Genomic DNA, 19,642 nt, shown 5'->3' with positions numbered 1-19,642 from the left:
CCATTCAAAATAAGAGTATTTTAAAATATATAATTCAGCCCAGAATCAAACATAATTTGGTTAAAAACCCTTGAATATGTTAGTGAAACTAGACTAAGTTACTACGTACAAAAAGAAAAAAAAGCACCTCGTTGAAAACTATAATTGATAAAATGATGCAGTGGTATCACAGTTTGGCATGTGTTTTATGTTTGAGAACTAAAGTTTATCTTGAAGAATTTAAAATGAGCTCAAATTTTAACTAATTTAGAGCAATTGGAAGATTGGAAAACAATGTAAATTCAATGGGTAAATGTTTTTGATAGTTGGGAGTAGGTACAGTATGTGAGATGTTATTGGTTTTGAGTAGCTTCTTTATTTATGCATTATTTATCTTTGTTGATGCTCTCTATTTATTATGACTGAGCTTAAGCTGTCCCAGGAAGAAGTATGGGCTGTGATATGCTAGACACAGACCTCCAGGAGAGCTGGAAATTGAGAAATATGTGGTTCCACAAATGAATGTTTAGGACACATCTTTCAGATTTGTACCTGGGAAGCTTTTTGAAAACCTTCTTTTCCTTTCACCTATTTAAAGCAATCTTGCACTCTAACTGAAAAGGTATAATATTACATCTTTTAGGTATCGTCTGTTCAAAAATTTTTGTGTACACAGCCTGATGAAATTTATTGTGTTCATGCAATCAGATGCAAAACATACAAGAAGAAAAAGTTTCTTTTTGACAAGCTGCTTTAAGGTAAGCACTGCTGATTTAATTTTTTCTAGCTCCAGAATGAAGCAGTTATTATCCCAAACGTGTTTTTCTTGCATAGTTGTAATTATGAAGGATTCAGATTTCCAATGCAGCTGGTGTTTTTTTTTTTTTTTTTTTTAGCTTTTAGCAGCCTTATGTTTAAATAATTTGTGCTTGAAACCGTGAAGTTATCTGGAAAGATTATGTCTAGATTTAAAGAAATGGACAGCCATATTCTTTTATGAGTTTCTGCCTGAAATCTACGTTTGTTACCTTATATAACCATCAGGGGGCACTATAGTGCAAGTGTTCCCTTAATAGCCTCTTGTGAACTATCTTACACTCTATTTAATCTGTTTAGAGGTTTGGGATATTACCTATTTTGGTAACAGTCCTATAAAAAGTTAATACTGTTCTGGTATTGACCCTGTATTTAATAATACTATTACTTTATATTATTTACGTTTCATAGTTTAAGCTAAAAGACAGAGCTGTTTTGTCAAAATAGCAGCAGTGCATACAAGAGTGGATCCACTATCATGCAGTACTGACTTGGTATCTTATCAATATTTTAGTTCATGGCTAAAGAATTTTTGTAAAGAAAGTAGTTCTAAAACCCTTCTAAAAGGGGTTCTCTCATTAAACCATATGTGACACTTCCAAAAAAGTTAGAAAACAATCCACTGGACTTGGTTTCCAAGTTTGAAGATGTTTCGCTTCCCATCTAGGAAGCTTTTTCAATTCAAAATATCAGAATTATTGTTCAGTTCGAAGCTTTATATAGTAGCCCCCATATGCGACACAGTACAGCCCCCAGCTATTAATTTACCATAGTAGCTTTCATTGCTCTTCTCATTGACACTGTGATACCAACATTAGTAAAAGCACTGTTAAAAGTTGAGAATACAAACCTTAATTGAAAGTTGATTCAAATAGACAGGTTATTTTTCTTTCAAAACCACTCTCTTTAAAATAATCAGCTGTGCATTTTTTCCCCTTCAAGAATATGTTTTTTTTATATCTGTTTGCCAGGTAGTGTTGTTTTTGTTAATGCACAGTTGTCTGTGTAATAATAGCTCAATGTTTAACGCTTTTATTCAGAACTTAATTTAATCCATTTCCATTTAAAGTTCATTTCAAGACATACATTTTCTCACTTTTCTTTTAAGTCTGCTCCAATCTTAAAATAATTGATCACGCAAATATAAGAGGTCATTTTTTAAGTTAAGTCTCAATCACTTAATTTGAAAACAGCATTTTTAATTTACTTGTGTTGTTTTTGACTAATATATAAATTAGTTTGATGTTTTGTCAGACATAATTGTGACAAATATGCAAAAAAAAACAAAGAAAAACCTCAGAAAGGAGGCAACCACCCTTTTCATAACGTATATGTTAAAATAAAACGTATAAGTCTTAAAGCAGGTTCAACAAAAGGGAAGTCAACTAATTCCATTTATATGGAAAATTTATTGAAAATTTATTGGTACGTGAATATAGCACTTTAGCTAAGTTATCCAGCCAGCAGTATCAATATACTCAACACCGTGAGAGCAGGTATAAAAGAGATTTTGCAGATATAAATCTGATTGATAAAGTACAGTACTGCAAAATGTACAGCAAAATTAACATGAAACACCTTTCATCATTAAATAAACAACTTTAGAATCCCTTATACCTTTAAAGGTGAATAACACTGCAGAGTTAGGTTACTAGATTTAAGGGCCTGTTGCAATGAATTGGGGCTGTAAAAGTAGGGGGTGGCCCTAAACACAGCACAGACAAAATAAACATGCAGTTGTGCTTGAAAGTTTACATTCCCGCCCACTGAAGAAAATTTCTAGCAATAGTACCACTAGTAACTTGAATAACACTAAACAGAAAAAATTATAATACCATATATCTACCAAAAGATAATTTCGTAAAATACTGATTTGGAATTATTGTTTAAAAAAATTTATAAAATTTCTTATGAAATACCTGTCAACAGATGCAGAAGTCTGACTGAACATTTCCTAAACATTACAGAAAACACCAGATTGTTTCTGTGTTTAATGGAAGGGAATAACTTTATTTGTTAGTCCAAGATGCACTTTCAGAATTCTTGGTCTTCAAGCCATACAAAGCTGGGCTAAGTAAGAAAAACAATTTAACCTCTGACAACCAACATATGGGCACCTTTTTAAAGACACGTTTTGACCTCATGACTCTTAGTGACTGTAGAGTCCAGCCTGATGGCTCTGCCAAACCGTTACGATTTAGCCAGCGTATGCCGACGTTCAGAAAAATTTGGCAAAACCGCTTACGTATGTTGGATAAGTTATGGATCAGTTTTGTATAAGTCATAAGCACACTGAAGGATGCTGACACACGTCGAAATACAGCAAGTGTGTCAAGAAATTATGAGCATTTTCAACATTTTTTGACGTATGCCAGCATATGCTCATACTTGGGCCATAAGTTACAGGTAAGTTATGTGATTGTTGAAATATGTTAATTGTAAGTTACTCATAAGTCGTGTTGTCTAGCTTATCAAAAACCTATGAGTAACGTGTGCATAACCTATGCATAACTTATCAAGAACTTATCTCAAACGCATATCAACATATGCGGGTGTATTTGACGTGTTCCAGCTGAATGTGTTTCTAACCTACAGGTACTGTATAATGGCGTTTTGGCAGTGTTTTGGTATAAAAGGGGGTTCACAGGAGGAAACCGTCAGTACTTGTCCAGACTTTATGGTGAGCAGACGTTCCACAAGAGATGGAGGATTAAGCAAGGCTGAGACAAGAATACATACACTAGCTGTCCTCCAACATCAGCATGATCTCATCAGTTTGACTCTGCCAGTTGTGTGCTAATAGAGCCAGAAGAAGAAGAGGTCAACACCAGCGAAGGGACTGGGTCAGACCATGGATCGGGAGCCAACGGTAGTTTGGCACATATGATCAGCTGATGGTGGAACTGCTTATAGAAATCTTCTTATGCTTTTTATCAGTGTTGGGCAAGCTACTTGTCCAGTGTAGAGAGCTAAGCTATCAGTTACTCAACAATAAATTAAGTTTCACTACACAAAAGCTACCACCTAAAGAATTATAGCAAGCTAAGTTACACTTATGTGTTAACAGTAGCTTAACTACATCAGAAGCTACTTAACGTTGTACTAACCTAATATCAATTCAAAATGAGTCTGACACACTAGTTAAAACATTTATTAAAGATCAGCCAATGACATATCACAGTGTAAACATTGCTTTATGATCAGCATATTAAAATAAAAACTGAAGTAATTACTAGTAGACAAACTAGTAAACAATCTTCTGTTATTAGAAGCAAATTAAAGGTACTGTGTAGTGTTCTACACATCGAGACATGGCTATGAGTTTGCATTCAATGGACATCTCTAGGGAAAACAAAACCCTACAAAAGGCATCTTATGTCTTTAGGGTTTCCCTTAGAGAAAACTTCTTCAGACCTCAATTCAACAGTCGATTCAAGTAACAAATGAAACTGTTTACAAAAGAAAGTGAAAAAATAAAGAAGCTAATTAAGTGATACATATATTTGTGTCTCACCGCATAATTTAATTTCTACCTACATATTTATTCATTGTATTTTTGGGGGCAATTAATTGAATGCTTATTTATTTATTTATTGAGCATTTATTTATTTATGTATTTATTTTATATACGGTAGAGCTGTTCCTCCATAAATAAAAAGTCTTATCTGTGCAAAGCCTAAAAACAGATTTATGTAAACATCCTGTCAGGTAAACTAGGCCATGAAAATACAATATGGAAGTTTCACTACTGCTCTCTAATTAGAGTATCTTAGTGGCACACATCAATTGAACTATCTGGAAATTAAAGGTGCCAATAAAGTTAAAGCTGATATATTTTTCACATTTTTATTTCAAAAAATATACTGTAGTTGACTGTTTTAATTAGTGTTTGGCTATGTAAAACAAAAGGCTAATCTTGGCCACTTGAGCTCTCTATGGCCAAGAACCTTGCAAATCACTCATGCTTTTTTTTTTTAAACACTTCTGCTTAGCCACTTGACTAGTCCCTTTCCATCACACACTGCTTGTTGGTAGGTGGGTAGCTTTCGTTTTACTAATTTACATACAGCATTTGGTTAAAGTGAGTTGGGATTTACACTGACACTAGATATTTTTACTTGCATACTGCAGGAGGGAAATTAGTGATTCCCCTGAATGTGAGTTCTTAGGTTGGTTTTGGATGTCTTGGACGTTGACAACAGTTTTGTTTTTCTTTTTTTTATTGCAAAGCAGACATCTGTACACTTATTTTTTTGTCTGAGGATTCAACAAGTTTCATAATCTCTGAAGATAAGGCCACAGTGTGGTAGCAACAGTTGTCTGCTCTTCTCGCTCTGCTCCTGTCTCCACCTCCATCCTGTGTGTGTGGCTCTGTGTGTCTGTGTGTGTCATTCTTTGAGTTCCACTGCAGTACGCATGCGCATGCTTTGGTAGATACACACAGAAGAGGCAGAATAGAGGCTCATGCGTGAATGTCCAACGAATAACTCTGATTGTTGTTTCAAAATAGAAAACCTGGTTTCATTTCTTAGTTATGCCCTGGATTTTGTAGCGTTTGTGGACGCTACGTTGCTACTTGATCAAAGCAATAACGTCACTACAGGAAAGTTACTTGATAAATAAAGCAGCAACGCTACGGTCAAGCTACTGGAACATGTAGTTAAACTAATAGCTTTGCTACATGTAGCGGCGCTACTGCCCATCACTGCTTTTTATGTAGGCTGGGTGCCTGTGGGTGCATTGCTGCCCCCTTCAGGACACTGGCTTGTGACATTTCATGGGCATTACACTGCTAAATCGTAAAATAGCTTAAATATGACGGCGCTATTAAAAACATTCAACTATGAGAAGACTGAAGCATCGGCCACAGATTTAGATCACTGTCTAATTCTTACCCGAGATTATCTTTATGTAATCTACAACATTAGGGGTTCTTGTTGTTCTGTTTCTACACGTTAAGGGAAATGTTTTTCTTTTTACATGAGGGATTAAGCACAGCCACAGGCAGAACAGGCTGTATATCTCTGCTCAAATCCCAGTAGACGTGCCATAAGCAAACGTTCTCTGGTAAACTGCTGTAAGCCCCCTTTGTGTTGCACTTTGCCCAAAACACCAAACCAACCAGGAGGCCGTTGGAGCACTCAAGCCACAGAAGGTTGAATCCGAGGTATGCAGGTAGTCCAAAGCCAAAGATCATACAACAAGCAGACATCACCAGATGTGGCGTCCAGAAAAATAAAAATCTCAGCAGTTTTGTTAACCATAATGAAAGGTTCATTAGCCTGTTATCCAGATGTTCCTCTAGTCTGGCATTTATTACCGGTTTGGGATTCCAGATTGATATTAAGAACAGGTCACTTCCCACGTTCCTCTGTTTCTCCCGAGCTTCAAGCGGCTCGTCAACTTCTCTCCCCCACTGAGGTGCTCTTAAACAAAATGGCACCATCGTTAGGAGGCTCAAAGTGAAAAGTCCCAAAATAAAGGCTGAGATTAGGCTTGACTCTGTCACTTCACAGACAAGCACTTTCCGCGTCACAGATTCCAGTTCCACAGGCTCAACATAACTGGAATGAAAGGAGTAATTAACAGCAACTACCCAAACCAGCAGTGTCAGGATGACATTCCTGAGTGTTTTCCAGAAAACTGAATGGTTGCTCATTAATATGTCCTCTAAGCAGTAGTCCACAAAGCCCAGGAGCATAATGGGGAGTGGCAGAGCTCCATATGCTGTTGAGGCATTGGCCAAGAGGAAGCAGGGTGAGGCTAGAGACTTCTCAGCTCCAAGGACCAAGGCAGCTCCCATTAAACTTGCAAGAAGAAAATCAACCAGGACAATAGACAGGCCAAAGACACTCGGGAAGTATTTATACTTTTTGGGGTTGCATGCATATAAAACTACTGTTTCCAGTCCAAACTTGATGAACAAAAGCAGGAAGTACATCTTAGTGTTGTCTGTGTGTTGGTCAGATGATTTGTCCCACTCCTCTAGGATGGCCAACAATCTCCCAGTTTGACTGTTCTCCAAAGACGAAGACATAGCTGGCAGCATTGTTGTGCAGAGTTTGGAATAATGCTGCTCCAACGAAACCTGTAGAAGAAAAGAGGGATTACTTGGAGACCTTTCTCATGAATTTAGGGCTCGATCAGAATATAGCAGAAATGTGTCAGCACTAGCAATAATAAGTACTGTCCAAATAGTGCTGTTAGTAAGAAAAGACATTTAACCATGTTTCATGGTATAATAATAATAACTCCTCGAGCATTTATTCTTATTCATTAAAAATACTTGAAAATTTTGGAATAAAGTTTAAATAATGTTGAAAAACCCTGTAACTATATCCAGAGCTATGCCAACAGTGGGGAAAATAGAGCCCCCCCCTCTAAGGGAACTGGGACAAGGGGTTTGGAAAATGGAAGAAAACATATCATTTTCTAAATGAGGAGCTTAAATCGAACCTAGATAGTGTCCTGAACAAATATTTCTATTCCACTGTATCAAACACTTTCTTAGCATCGAGAGAGAAAGCGACCACAGGTTCAGCGCTATTCCTTATTTGCGAGATTAAATGAAGTAACCCGGAAAATTATCTGCTCATTACCTACCTTGAATGAAAGCAACTTGGTCTGAAGACTGAGATGATGATCCCAGTCTTAAGGCCAGTGTCATGGCCAATATTCTAACATCTACATTTATTAGAGACACGAGTCGATAGCTTCCACATTGCTATGAATTTTAGCCTTTTTTAGCCTTTGCATTTTTGGACCTTGAAGGATCCAGTCCAGATAGACTGGGTCCCTGGAGGATGCAGCCTTTAAAATCAAACGCTCCCTATATCTTCTAAATATCCTGTACCCTGTGATAAATACAATTTTTGATAAAATACCTAAAATGTATGATTGATCTCCCCTCTATCTGTCAGTAAGGTGTCTTTTTCATTCTCCAGAGGTTATCTAAGTGCAATTGTACTGTTGTTTTCCCTCTGGGCCAGAAATCTCTGTTTCACTTCACCTTGCTCGTAGTACCTCTGTATATACTGTAATAAAGTTATGTTCCAATGTCCGTTTGTTTAATTGTTTAAACACTGCTGGATCTAATTGCTTAGAAACTAGGTCATCTGCGTGTGTGTTGAAGTGAACACAAATATGCCCCCATCCCTACTGCAGACAAAATTGTAGGTGACCACAGACAGACAGGAGGCCTCTGATTGGTCAAATCTACATCTGCTCTACACTATGCGTATTTCCTGTTTGGTACCTTGCTGGCTTGTTTTGTTTGTATGACCACCATTGTGGAAAAGGACTTGTGAAGTTGGACGAGTTAGAAGGACGAGGTGGGCAAGAACGCTGGGACCCTTTTCCACCTGGATCCCAGCTCTTTTCCGCACGCATCTCCCTCCGTTGTCTCACAAACTTGTGTTTTTCCACTTCCTCACCGCCTCGGCCGTGTCTAGACAGCACCTAGTTTGTGATTGTCCCTCTTGACTTGTGCCATCGAATAACATAGCACAGACCACGCTTCAAAATTGGGCATATATCAAAAATATCTGCGACAAGCTCACTGTGACACACTGCTGCCAGACCACATGAGGACAGATTGATGAATAGATTATGAATAGAGAATAGACAGATCTTTTATGGAAAGGAATCTGATTGCACATTGAAAGTAAGGTATATTTTTTTACCCGTCTTAGAATTTCTGATTTTGTTAAGGACCCATTAAGTGTATGGTGTTTGAGAAAACATGGGCAATTAGGTCATTTAACACACATATTCTTGTGTTGTCTGGTTATCCAAAAATACTAGAATGATATTAAAATGGAGTATGAGAAGTTTGGAGAATGGCATTTCCATTAAATCATTTGCTTTTTTATTGGGGTTAGTCAAACCAGGATTTGAATGCAAATTAAAGATATATTATACACATTTTAGTATTACTTGCAAAATAACTAATTACAGTGAAAATGCTTTTATGATGTCCAAATTTTCCATCATACATCAGATCTCATTTACTTTTTCTTGATGAACAAATATTCTATTTGTTTGTTTTTAGGAATGCAATGGCAGTTAAGCTGATGAAGATTCTCAGTCATCCAGGTCATAGTCATTCCGTAAAAGTAAAAAAAAATATCCACTGGACTTGGTTTCCAAGATTTGAAGACGTTTCGCCACCTCTCCAGGAAGCTTTCTCAATTCAAATGTCTGGATCTGCAGTGAGTTTGAGTCTTACTGTATATAGACTGAGTGAGTTCCTTATATAGACTTATATAGACAAGGCCTTGTATTGCTTGGAAAACATGCAAATGTTTTCCAAGCAAACTCATCGGTTACCATTTGCATGCATTGGTTACCATTTCCATGTTTCAAAGAAACATGGAAATCCTTTTTCTAATTCATGCCCATTTTTGTATCTAAGTGTTGTTATTTGTGCCTTAATACTCTGGTTGCAAGCGATGTGGAGCTGCCATTATGGTGCTGTAAATATGTTAATCGAATAATTTGGATTGGGCTGATCTTTGGGATTAATGTTTGGTTCTTGTCCAGGTAAAAAAATTAAATAAAAATAGGTCTTCGATATTTGTTTTTCCAAAGATGAGAACTGAAAATGTAAAATAAACTGAGCTAATAAAAAGTAGAAACCGCTGGTTGCTGCTTGGTAGGAGTAAAAATTAAAAGAATGATTGAAAACTCCTTTTAAGGCTGTAAATCTATGGTGTTTAGGTCAATCTATTTCTGTAGTTGAGTTTTTTTTTTTATTGATTATAATTTTAAATCGTCCAAGAATCCATGTATGTCATAGATTTGTAGCTATAAATTCATTTAAGTCCAAAATGAATAAAACACTGGTTAATTTCCAGCTCTGTGCTCTGTGGCTTATTCATATTGATGGTGAGATGAAGCCTCATGAGGCATTTAACCTTGTGGCCTCGAATAACTAATTTCAAAGCTTCATGTGAACATGACACCATTGACTGGTGGAGTGCATAACTATAAGTAGCAATATGATCTGTGATGTTTGCATTTTTTTTTTTTTTTGTTCATTTGTTTTTTTTTAAGTCCCTTTTAAATGTTCATTATTGATGTGTATAACATATTTTGTGAGGTTTTGCGTGTAAATTGTCTTTGAAAATAACAATCTTTTAAGGTACACTTTTTTCTGTCATTTTAGTGACATAAGCTCAAGCAGACAGTGAAAGTGCTTTTGCAAATTGAGCAATGATGAGCAAAATGAAATGTGTTAGTACTTTTTATTCAAAAATAATAGATTTTCCAAAGTTTTTGGTTTTATTCTGGTTCGAAGTTATGTGTCCAACCAAATCTTTTGGTTAAGACAACAAATATAATTTGTTAGTGTTTTTACCCAATCCATATTGGTAAAAGGGTAAACCTATACAGATTGGTCACTTAAACCAAAATACTGGTTATTGTAGTATAGCAACTTTTGTAGTATAGCAACTTTCGAAAGTGGGTAGCCAATTTTCCGAATCTACAGATTACAATCCTTGTTAAAGATTTAGATTTAACATTATTTACCAAAAAGGGATTAGCATCTCTGAAAATGTAAACTGAGCATTGCTTTAAATTATTATTATTATTTTTTTTTTTACGGTGGCCCTGAAGTGCAAACCACATCAACAAATCTTTAAACACAACTACAGATTAGAAAACGCAACAACATATTCAGTGATCTGAAGTATGTTCAGGACAAACGATCATGCAAAAAACACCCAATCTCACATCCTTCCAAAATATATTAAGGCACAAATTACTTAACAGTTTAGGGGTAAAATCACCTGCATCAGACAACAAAAGACGGTTTCTTCAATTTGGTAACTTATGGGCAAAAGTAACTGAATCTCTTGCAAGAACATAAACTTAGAGTTCACAACTTATATTGAGACAGCTTATGTTCCAGAGTAACTATTCATTGTACAAGTTACTGTATGTTTAACTTGTACAATAAATGTTTAAGTGTTCTTCAGTGTAGATCGATGTAGATGGACTCTGAAAGTGTGATTTTGTTTTCTTGAAAGGTTTTAAATTATGCTTTTTTGATTTATTTTACATAAATATCAACATCCCAGAAATAGATGTAACCATGATGTTGAAAGTTTTTCTTTATTTTAAAACCTGGAAATAGAAAAATAATTGAAGTTCTTTCAAAAAAAAAAAAAAGATTAGCTGGACAGATAAAAAATGGCGTTGATTAAAATGATTTTCTTGTGATTTAGATGAGCCTAATTGAGAATCAGCGTTATTTTTTTAAGATTATTTTTTGGCTCAAGTGGCCTTTTTCTAATTGATCTTGAAAGCAGTCAGACATGAAATGGGATAAGAGGGGGCAGGGAGCCAGCCGGGGACAAAGCGACCTAACCCGACCTGGGCACTCGCACCGGAGCTCACAGCTATGTGTGAGTGCCCGGTGTGTTTCGAGTACGTGCTGCACTGTAGTCGACCAAAATCCCGAATGAGTTTAAAATTTCCCCAGGACATTTCTTTAGATATGAAAAGTAGGACATCTCCGGGAAAAAGAGGATGTCTGGTCACTGTTAGCTTAAAAAAATTGTGAGTTCAGATAGGACAAAAAATTAATCTGACACACCAAGGGATTTTCAAACACAGCTTCCTGCAGGAGGAGAAAGGCTGCCTGCTCACATTTCAGCACCTTTCTCCCCCCCCACCATGAACAGCAGAGTCTTTTATTAACAGATCATAAGCAAATGGGTGGGTCTTAGGACAGAAGACCCTGTAATGATTATCTAGCTGGATGCAGGTCCTAAAACAGCATGACTCTGCTTTATGACCAACTGGCTGGAGGCAGGTCATAGAGTGAAATGATCCTGAAATGACCCTGTAAAGTCTAACTGGCTGGAAGCAGGACTTCAATGTTTCATATGCACACACATTAACTTTATAATCATCGTTGAATAAACCTAACAGTCACCCTACCATATCAACAATTTGATGTTTCAGTGAGTGAGTGCTTGTTGCTATGATGCATCTTTGATCAGCAGCTTTGCTCATTGTAAACCAACCAATCAGTGCACAGCTCATCTGAGCATACAATAAAAGTAAGAAAACCTGTTGTTTCATTCTAGGGCTTGTTACCAGGCTTGCATTAGGGCTCAAAGAACAGCAAAAATGCTATTTTCAGCCCAACCAATGTTACAGACTTAAAGACCAGCACCAAATACCCTATATAATCATTCTATGATCCCTTTAATAAAGCAGATATTTCTTTAGGTTTGCACTATCTCTTCTTCTGATCTTTGTTTGAACTGTTTATACTGTGCCCTATTTAAAAACGTAGATTTTTTAAATAAAGTTAAATGGCGAGGACTACTGTGACTGTATGGAACTGCAATTGATAATTACCAGAGTGTATAAAAAATTAAGACAAAAAAAAAAAATATAAAAATTCACAGCTGTACCTCTCTGTGTGGTGCTTTTCTGTATTTCAGGGAGCTTTTGCAGAGATTCCCATCCAGCACGAAGCTGTGTTTGCGTGTCATGTATACAATATCATCTCCTGGTGAAATGAATCTCTTTTGACTCTTTCTGTGGCTTCGCCTTTTTACTTTAGCTGCAAAAGATTAAATGACACATCTCCTTTTATGTTCCCCAAGATAACTTGTCAGTTTTCATTCATTAAATATCCTAAACCAACTCCCTTTGCTTCTAGTGGTTGTTTTTGTCCTAAAGTTTTCACCATATGAGCTTTAGCCAGGCTTAAATAGTTACAGTATCTGTTAGACGGCACCATTTCAACATAATTTAAAGTTAAGAAAATAGTTAATGCAGCTGTGTGCCTTTAATTTAATTTAAATTAGGAGAACAAATTTGTTGACAATTATTTAACATTGTTAAGATGTTTTGTTACCAGTAAATTTGAACAGCCAAGAGAAAGAGTTTAGGATTGATAAAAATGACTTTTAAGGGGGAAGATCATATATTTCATAATATTTAGAAAACAATTACTTTTAGAAGTTGTTTCATTGTATTGTTTGAGGATTTTCTGCTTTGTTATGATGATTTGAGAGTTCAGTCATAAGACGAAATTCTTGATTTACCAATCCATCTGCATTCCAGCCCTCAGCTGCAGTCATGTCAAAGTCCTTTGATGTTACCTGGAACTTTTATTGTGATAACCCTTTTTTAAATCTTAAATTTTTCCTATATCCTTTTGTGTCTTAGTTCTCATCATTGTCAGGTAAATGTGTTTTTTTTTTCTTCCTTAGTTTAATTGTGGTGTATTTCTGCTTACATTTTCCTTGTTAGGGTTAGCTTATACTTGATTAGTTTTGTTTTATATTTTTGTCTTCTTTTGGTATTTTGTGATGTGGGTTTTTCCATTTAGTTCACTTCTTTGTATTCGTATCTGTCGTATTTTTTAAATGCATTTCTTTACTTCTCAGTTCAGTTTTACCCTCAATCTCAAGTCTCTGAGTTAGTCTGCTTTTGTTCCTTCCATTTCCATCTTTTCTTCTGTTGGATATGTCTTGTACTTCTGTTCTAGATCAGTAACGTTTTCCTGTCTTTTCCTGTCAGTTTATCAACCAGATCTACACCACCTGTTAATGCCTTTAACTCAATGTTTGCTATGCCATGTTTTGCTATGGCATGTCTGTTTGGACATGTGAGACATACATTATTAATTAAATAAATGTTTCCTCATATTCTCTCACTTAACGCTGTTTACAAGATTAGAAGGACACTTTCAAAGTACTGGAATTCAAGCATTTGCGGTTTATTCATTGCAATGTTCCTTACTTATTACTGTAAATTACACTACAGTTGTTGTTTAATATGTGCAATAAGTAATTGTGTTGCAGGCAATCTTCAAAGTTTGCTGTGCATATGTTAAGGTATGTAAAGCAGTTTGGTTCCAGTCAGGGACATTTTAAGTTGAGTCTTTTTTTAATTTTTTATTCTGCTTATATTTTCTTACAGTGAATGTCGCTCTTGTGCTTGTTCATCACTTAAAGACTGGTCCATTCAGTTCACTGTTTACTAAAAATATGAACACATTCAGTGAACACCATTCATTGAACGCTATCTTTGTCCTGCCTCATCCAACGTCTCTGTTGTTAAAATGTAAGTTACCAAATTATTACCAGTCAGTACACTGAAACTGGAATCGTAAAGATAATAACAAAACTTTTCGCACACAGCCCAATTGAGGGCTAAGAATTCCAATTTATGTGTGGGATAGTTTTGTTCACTCCTCAAAAGCCCCCGACTAGCATATGCAGTCACTCCCCCCTTTACATGATAAAGCACACAACCCATCGTGACAAGCATCAGGATGCAATACATAAGGAAGTTGCAAGTTTGCAAAGGCAAGGATGGGTCCACATCTCAGCTTTTAGATTATCGTTTGGAATCCTGTTTCACACTCATTGGTCTATTGTTTTGCAAGAGAATGATTGGGACGGTGAGCCAGTTTGGGCAGTTCTATTTTGTAAGCCTTTGCTCTCTGAAATTAGATGGGAGTAGCCAACTTTGAGAGCAGAGATCTTTTCAGGATCAGTTTGAACTCCGTGAGCATCCACCATGGGTGCAGGTGATGCAATGGTTAGTGCGCAGGGCCCTTGTATGGAGGCCTTTTTCCTCGGCCCAACCCACCTGGGTTCAAATCCGACCTGTGCTCCTCTGCTGCATATCTCTCCCCCTCTCTCATACCATCTTTCCTGTCAGCCTACAGTCAGAAAAATGAACCACTAGTGCTGTAAAAACTCAAAAAAAAGAGAAAGAGAGAGAGAGAAAAAAAAGGGATTGAAGGGATCTGACCCAAGAGAACCAACCAAATCAAGTAGTCTTTTGCAAAAGCATTTAAAATTCACCGGTAAAAAAAAAAAAAAAAGTTAAATAAACAGGTTAAAGTCCTGTAAGGTAAAGTCCTGTAAACACACTAAAAAAGTTAAACTGGATGCAAGACAAATTAAGAGGGGAGATCCTAGAGGGTATGAAAAGTTTATTGATCCAATTGATTTAAAATACTTGCAGAAGTGGAAGGGAAAGTATAAAATAGATCATAAATAAATAAAGAGGTCAAAATATCTTGGTGTTTCTTAATACATCCGCAAAGTAGACAGGAGGTTTTTACAAAAAATAAAAAATAAAAAGATTTAATGTTATGTTCATCCGTCCAGAAAATAATGACACACAATATAGAGGAAGACAGCCTCAACCAGCACGAGGAGGTGTGGCGACAGGTGGGGCAGCTGGTGAAGCGGCGACTGCAGTGCACCAGCATCTGTTTTGTGTCGCACAATATTAGGTTCTAAACAAAAAAAGAACACGCCAAAAAAGGTCTTCAGTCAAGCAAGCTGTGGTAGCGAATGAAGAAGATAGACCACAAACACCATAAATCCCTTAACCCCCCCAGACATATTCCAAATCTGTACCCAGACTTGGATGAACTGAGTAAAGCAGATCATCAATTATCTCCAGACTATTTGCAGGTCACAAATCCTAATGTAGGAGATCAGCAGCCTCCAACAATCCCAGTTTTCCGCCTGTGGTTGTTAGAGGAAGCTAGAAAGGCTGTGGAAGGTGTAATTTCTCCACAGAAAGAATCAGCAATGTGGATCCATAACATGGAGGGAAATTATAACTAATATCGTTTAAATGGGCATGAGTTTGGACAAGCCTTACAGTTATCATTGGGAAAACATTGGGGAAAAATAAGGGCGAATTATACAGGCAGAACCCCACAAGACGTAATATTTTAACATCAAACCCAAACCACCATGTTTATAACCAGCTCTGCAGCATAACAAGACAGATCGCTATGTGTGATCTGTCGAGCGTAAGTCTGCCAAGCCGGCTACCTTATACATAACACCCATGAACGCCTCACAGACCTTTTGTTTTGCATCATGTGCATTCCAGTTTATGCGTTCAGACCCTATGATTCTATATGGGGTTCAGACTGGAGCACAGCTAACAAAATAGGACTTTCACTTTTCCCACGGTTGGGGGTTGGCAAATCCATGTTGATGATCAAGACACTGCACTATGCAATGATAGACACCAATAAAAGACAAAACAAACAAGTGAAATGCGTTTAATAGTACTGCAAAACAGAACAGTTGTGGACATGTTACTACTAGCCAAGGCGGTGTGTGCCTGATGATTAAAACTTCCTGTTGTACATACTTTTCTGATGTTAATGAAACTCATGTTACTCAAGTATGTCTGCCTTAAAGAATCGGCGACAAGCCATGTCCCAGAATGCTGTTCCTCTAAGAATGACCTTTCCAACCCAGTCTCATGGGAAAATGTACCTCCACTACGAAATCTCGGCCATGTTTATACCAAAACGTTACAGTTTCACATTATCTTAAAAAATCTTTGCAAGAAATGAACAAGCAAGTGAATATGTACATTCCCTGAGTAAATATTCTAACAACAAACTATACATTTCTCACTAGAAATGTAATCAAAATTCATTTTAATGCAAAAACAAACTCAAGTTATTAATCTTTCCACAAAAAAATAAGCGAATGTCGGCCATATATATAATTTTTTCTTCTCCCAGCTGGAATCTTGAAAGTCACGTGACTAGGACGCAAAACAATAGAAAGGGTATAGGCAGAAGAAATGTAACAGTACCACAAAAAAATGGCCATTAATGTACCTCCACTACGTTTTGCAGTGTTGACTGACGTAGTGGAGGTACATTTTCCCATGAGACTGGGTTGACCTTTCTAAATCCCGGCTCATATCAGGACTGTGGTGACCACTCTTGCTAAAAATAATGACACCTTTTATCAATATTCTTATCATTTTTTTGTGTTTTTACTGCCTATGTAATCCCATGCCTAAATCTATTATTGCTAAAACTATGGGAAATGAAATGTTTCAATATCAAATGCTTACACTAATCCCTCTAGAAGAAGTTAAACCTGTAGTTTAAATTTTACCTTATTAAATGCTTAACAAAATGACAGTCTCATTGAAAATGCGCCATTCAAGTAACGAGTACTTAAAATAGGTTAAAGTTAAGCTTCACTTGTAAATAAAATGATAAATAGGATGGAACTGTTAGAAAAATTTGAATATTATTATGTTATTTGTATTAAGTTACAGGCGTTTGGCCTGCTAGGAATATGACGTTGTTTTTAATTTCAAACGGGGGAACAAATGGTTCTCCCAGAAAAGGAAGAGTTATGCTTTATCGAGCCGTGTGATGACTTACCACCACCTGCAATAAAACTGCACAAGGAAGTGTCATGCTTAATCTTGTGCAAACTTTTGACGTATAAGAGAGCAAAGTACAGAAATAATTAATGTGTAATCCAGTACAGTCATATCTACATTTTTGCAGTCATATAATAGATGTTCTGTGACACTGTCTGAGCAGCAGAAACAGAAATAACCTCTAGGATTTTTTTTTTTATCTGGGTAAAAGAAATCCTGAGGCTTTCAGTGGAAAACAGTCTGTGACCTATTGTAATCACATCTCATAGCTACAAAATCAACACTGATTATGATATAAATGTAAGTCATCTTAAATCCATGCAAAATGTAACAAAAATACAATGTATTTTCATGTGTGTGTAATAAGGATATATTTTGTTATATTAACTGTTAGACAAATACATAAAATTGAAGTTAATGTTTTGGAGGTGCAAATGGCCTAAGTAGCCAATAACCAGTGATCTGCAGGTGAGATGCAGTCTCTATTAATTAGTTTAAAATTCCACTACAACCCTTCGACAATAGATGTCAAAAGTACTCACATTCTTTACATACATAAAAGCACAGATACCTGTGAAAAAATGACTGTGCTAAAAGTACAAACTGATATCCTTTTCTTCAGCAAAGTAGAATGATAGGTTCTACACTGCATTTAGGTACAAAAGTAAAATACATTTTTTTTTGCTTAAATTATACAAAATAACTTTTAAGGCGTCTGACTAAATGTAAACTTTTATGATCATTGAGACTGTACCTTGCTGCTATGTGTTTTTGTTCTGCAGTTCAGGGAGCTTCAGCAGAGATACCCATCTAGCAGAGAGCTGCGCATTGCTTGTTCTTCTGAGAATATCATCCTCAGGTGGGGTGGTTTCTCTTTTGAATTTCTCCTCCTATTGCACCGCCTATTTCCGATTAGTTTCAAATCACCAAAGGGAAACCTGTTGGTTTTCATTCTATAAATATCCTAAAGGGCACCCGGTAGGTGTTGTTACAGAGTAGTTCCTAGAAACAAATGCTGATTTGAAAGTTGAAAAACAGCAGTTCTTAGAAATCTTATTTTCACAGACACTCTTCCCTTGTGCAACCCCTTTATATGGCACTAGAAAACCCCCCACAAAACATTAAGCTAAGTCAAGACCTTATTACTTTTGTGACATTTAAAAATATGTATATTTAATGGAAAAAATCAAGGTCTATGTAATAACAAAAAATGGTCAATTGATAACATGTTACAAAAAATAACAAAGGGTACATTCATGAAAAACACTCAGAGGAAAAGAAACACTTTATATATATATACATAATGTTAAATCATTAATGCTGATACAGTCAACTTGAGTTTCAACTTTTAAGTTAGCTTGTTAACCTTTTAACTGTTCAATTAGCTTTTTAACTTTTCCACTTAGGTTTTTACCTTTTTAACTTATTAACTTTTCTTTTCAATTTAATGTACAAAGGGTGACATATCATCCAAAGGATCATTTGATTGGTAAAAATTATGTGTACTGCCACGTAGTAGTGGTAGTATCTTTGCTGTTTGGCTGGATTTACAATCTTGTGCTTCTAGCTCACTGGTTGATAGGGATAAATCTATTTATAAGGGTTATGCAAGTGACACAAAAATGGTTAATTGCCCTATAATCAGGGTATCTGCTGTATGCAATCATGAAGCTTCTTGTTTTACTCAGATTTGTATTAAGAAGAGAGAAAAGATTTGGAATTAATCTCAAGAAAAAAAAACAGCACTCTTCTTGAGTGGTCTAACCTCTATGCATGTATTAACATAAAGACTCAATGTGTTGTACTGCCAACCACACAGTGGCCTATCTTTATTGCTCTAGAGCTATGCTGCTTGATTCATGCTCATAGAAAGCTTATAAGAAAGCAAAGTACAGAAATAATTTATGTGCCTTTAAGTACAAAGTAATTTATATTTTTGTTAATATGTCCAGAAAACTTTTTAAGGATGTAAAATATGAATGTTGAATGTTTCCATAATCAATATATGGACTAATCTCATCTTCCAGCAGGTGTGCACAATCATAACATTTCCCGAATGTTTCTGCACAATGTATTTTTCCTGTGATAGTAAATTAACAGCAGAAGGTTGGTGATTTAAACTATAATATTTTAGCAAGATCATGTAGATTTTGAAATGATTATTTGGATAATATTTGAAATATCAGTTTTTATTATGTGAACTTTGCAACTCGGGGTCAAAACATTTTAGACGTAGTCTACTTTAATTTCAAAGATGCAAGCAGGTCCCCGCCTCGACGTCGGCTCATCAGATCACTTTTCTTTCATGCAAATTCCTGCATCCAGGCCCCAGCTAATCAGGGCAAAACCAACTGTTAGGGAAGTCAGAGTGTGGTCTGCGGGGGCTTTGGAGAAACTTTAGGATTGTTTTCGATGCTCTGATTGGAACATGTTCAAAGCTGCAGCAACCTATGACAACAAAATAAATATAGATGAGTATACCATGACTGTGTCAGCCTACATCAACAAATGCGTTAAGGATGTCAGCATCACAAAGAACATCAAGACCCGGGCCAACCAACGACCCTGGTTGAATGGGGAGGTTCAGAAATCGCTAAAAGCATATAACTCAACTTTCAACTCTGGTGACAGAGAGGCACTGATG

General features: G+C 36.3%; 1 protein-coding gene across 1 annotated transcript; it reads right to left on the bottom strand.

Annotated features, from left to right (window-relative positions):
* Positions 1-5,387: 5,387 nt before the first annotated feature.
* On the bottom strand, positions 5,388-17,868 carry LOC119795510. Its single transcript, XM_038303550.1, has 2 exons — positions 17,753-17,868; positions 5,388-6,883 (listed from the first exon to the last, which is right to left on the bottom strand). Exon 2 carries the CDS (start codon positions 6,842-6,844, stop codon positions 5,744-5,746), a length of 1,101 nt encoding a protein of 366 aa, XP_038159478.1. The 5' UTR covers positions 6,845-6,883; positions 17,753-17,868; the 3' UTR covers positions 5,388-5,743.
* Positions 17,869-19,642: the final 1,774 nt, after the last annotated feature.

Source organism: Cyprinodon tularosa, unplaced genomic scaffold (assembly GCF_016077235.1).
Source record: "Cyprinodon tularosa strain WSP-4 unplaced genomic scaffold, ASM1607723v1 ctg513, whole genome shotgun sequence".
Taxonomy (NCBI): Eukaryota; Metazoa; Chordata; class Actinopteri; order Cyprinodontiformes; family Cyprinodontidae; genus Cyprinodon; species Cyprinodon tularosa.
The sequence above is the reverse complement of the archived record's forward strand: the minus strand, read 5'-3'. Positions and strand labels throughout refer to the sequence as shown.

What these genes read in the sequence shown, in the direction of transcription:
- LOC119795510 (XM_038303550.1), bottom strand. Translation starts at nt 6,844, where the DNA reads ATGCTGCCAGCTATGTCTTCGTCTTTGGAGAACAGTCAAACTGGGAGA.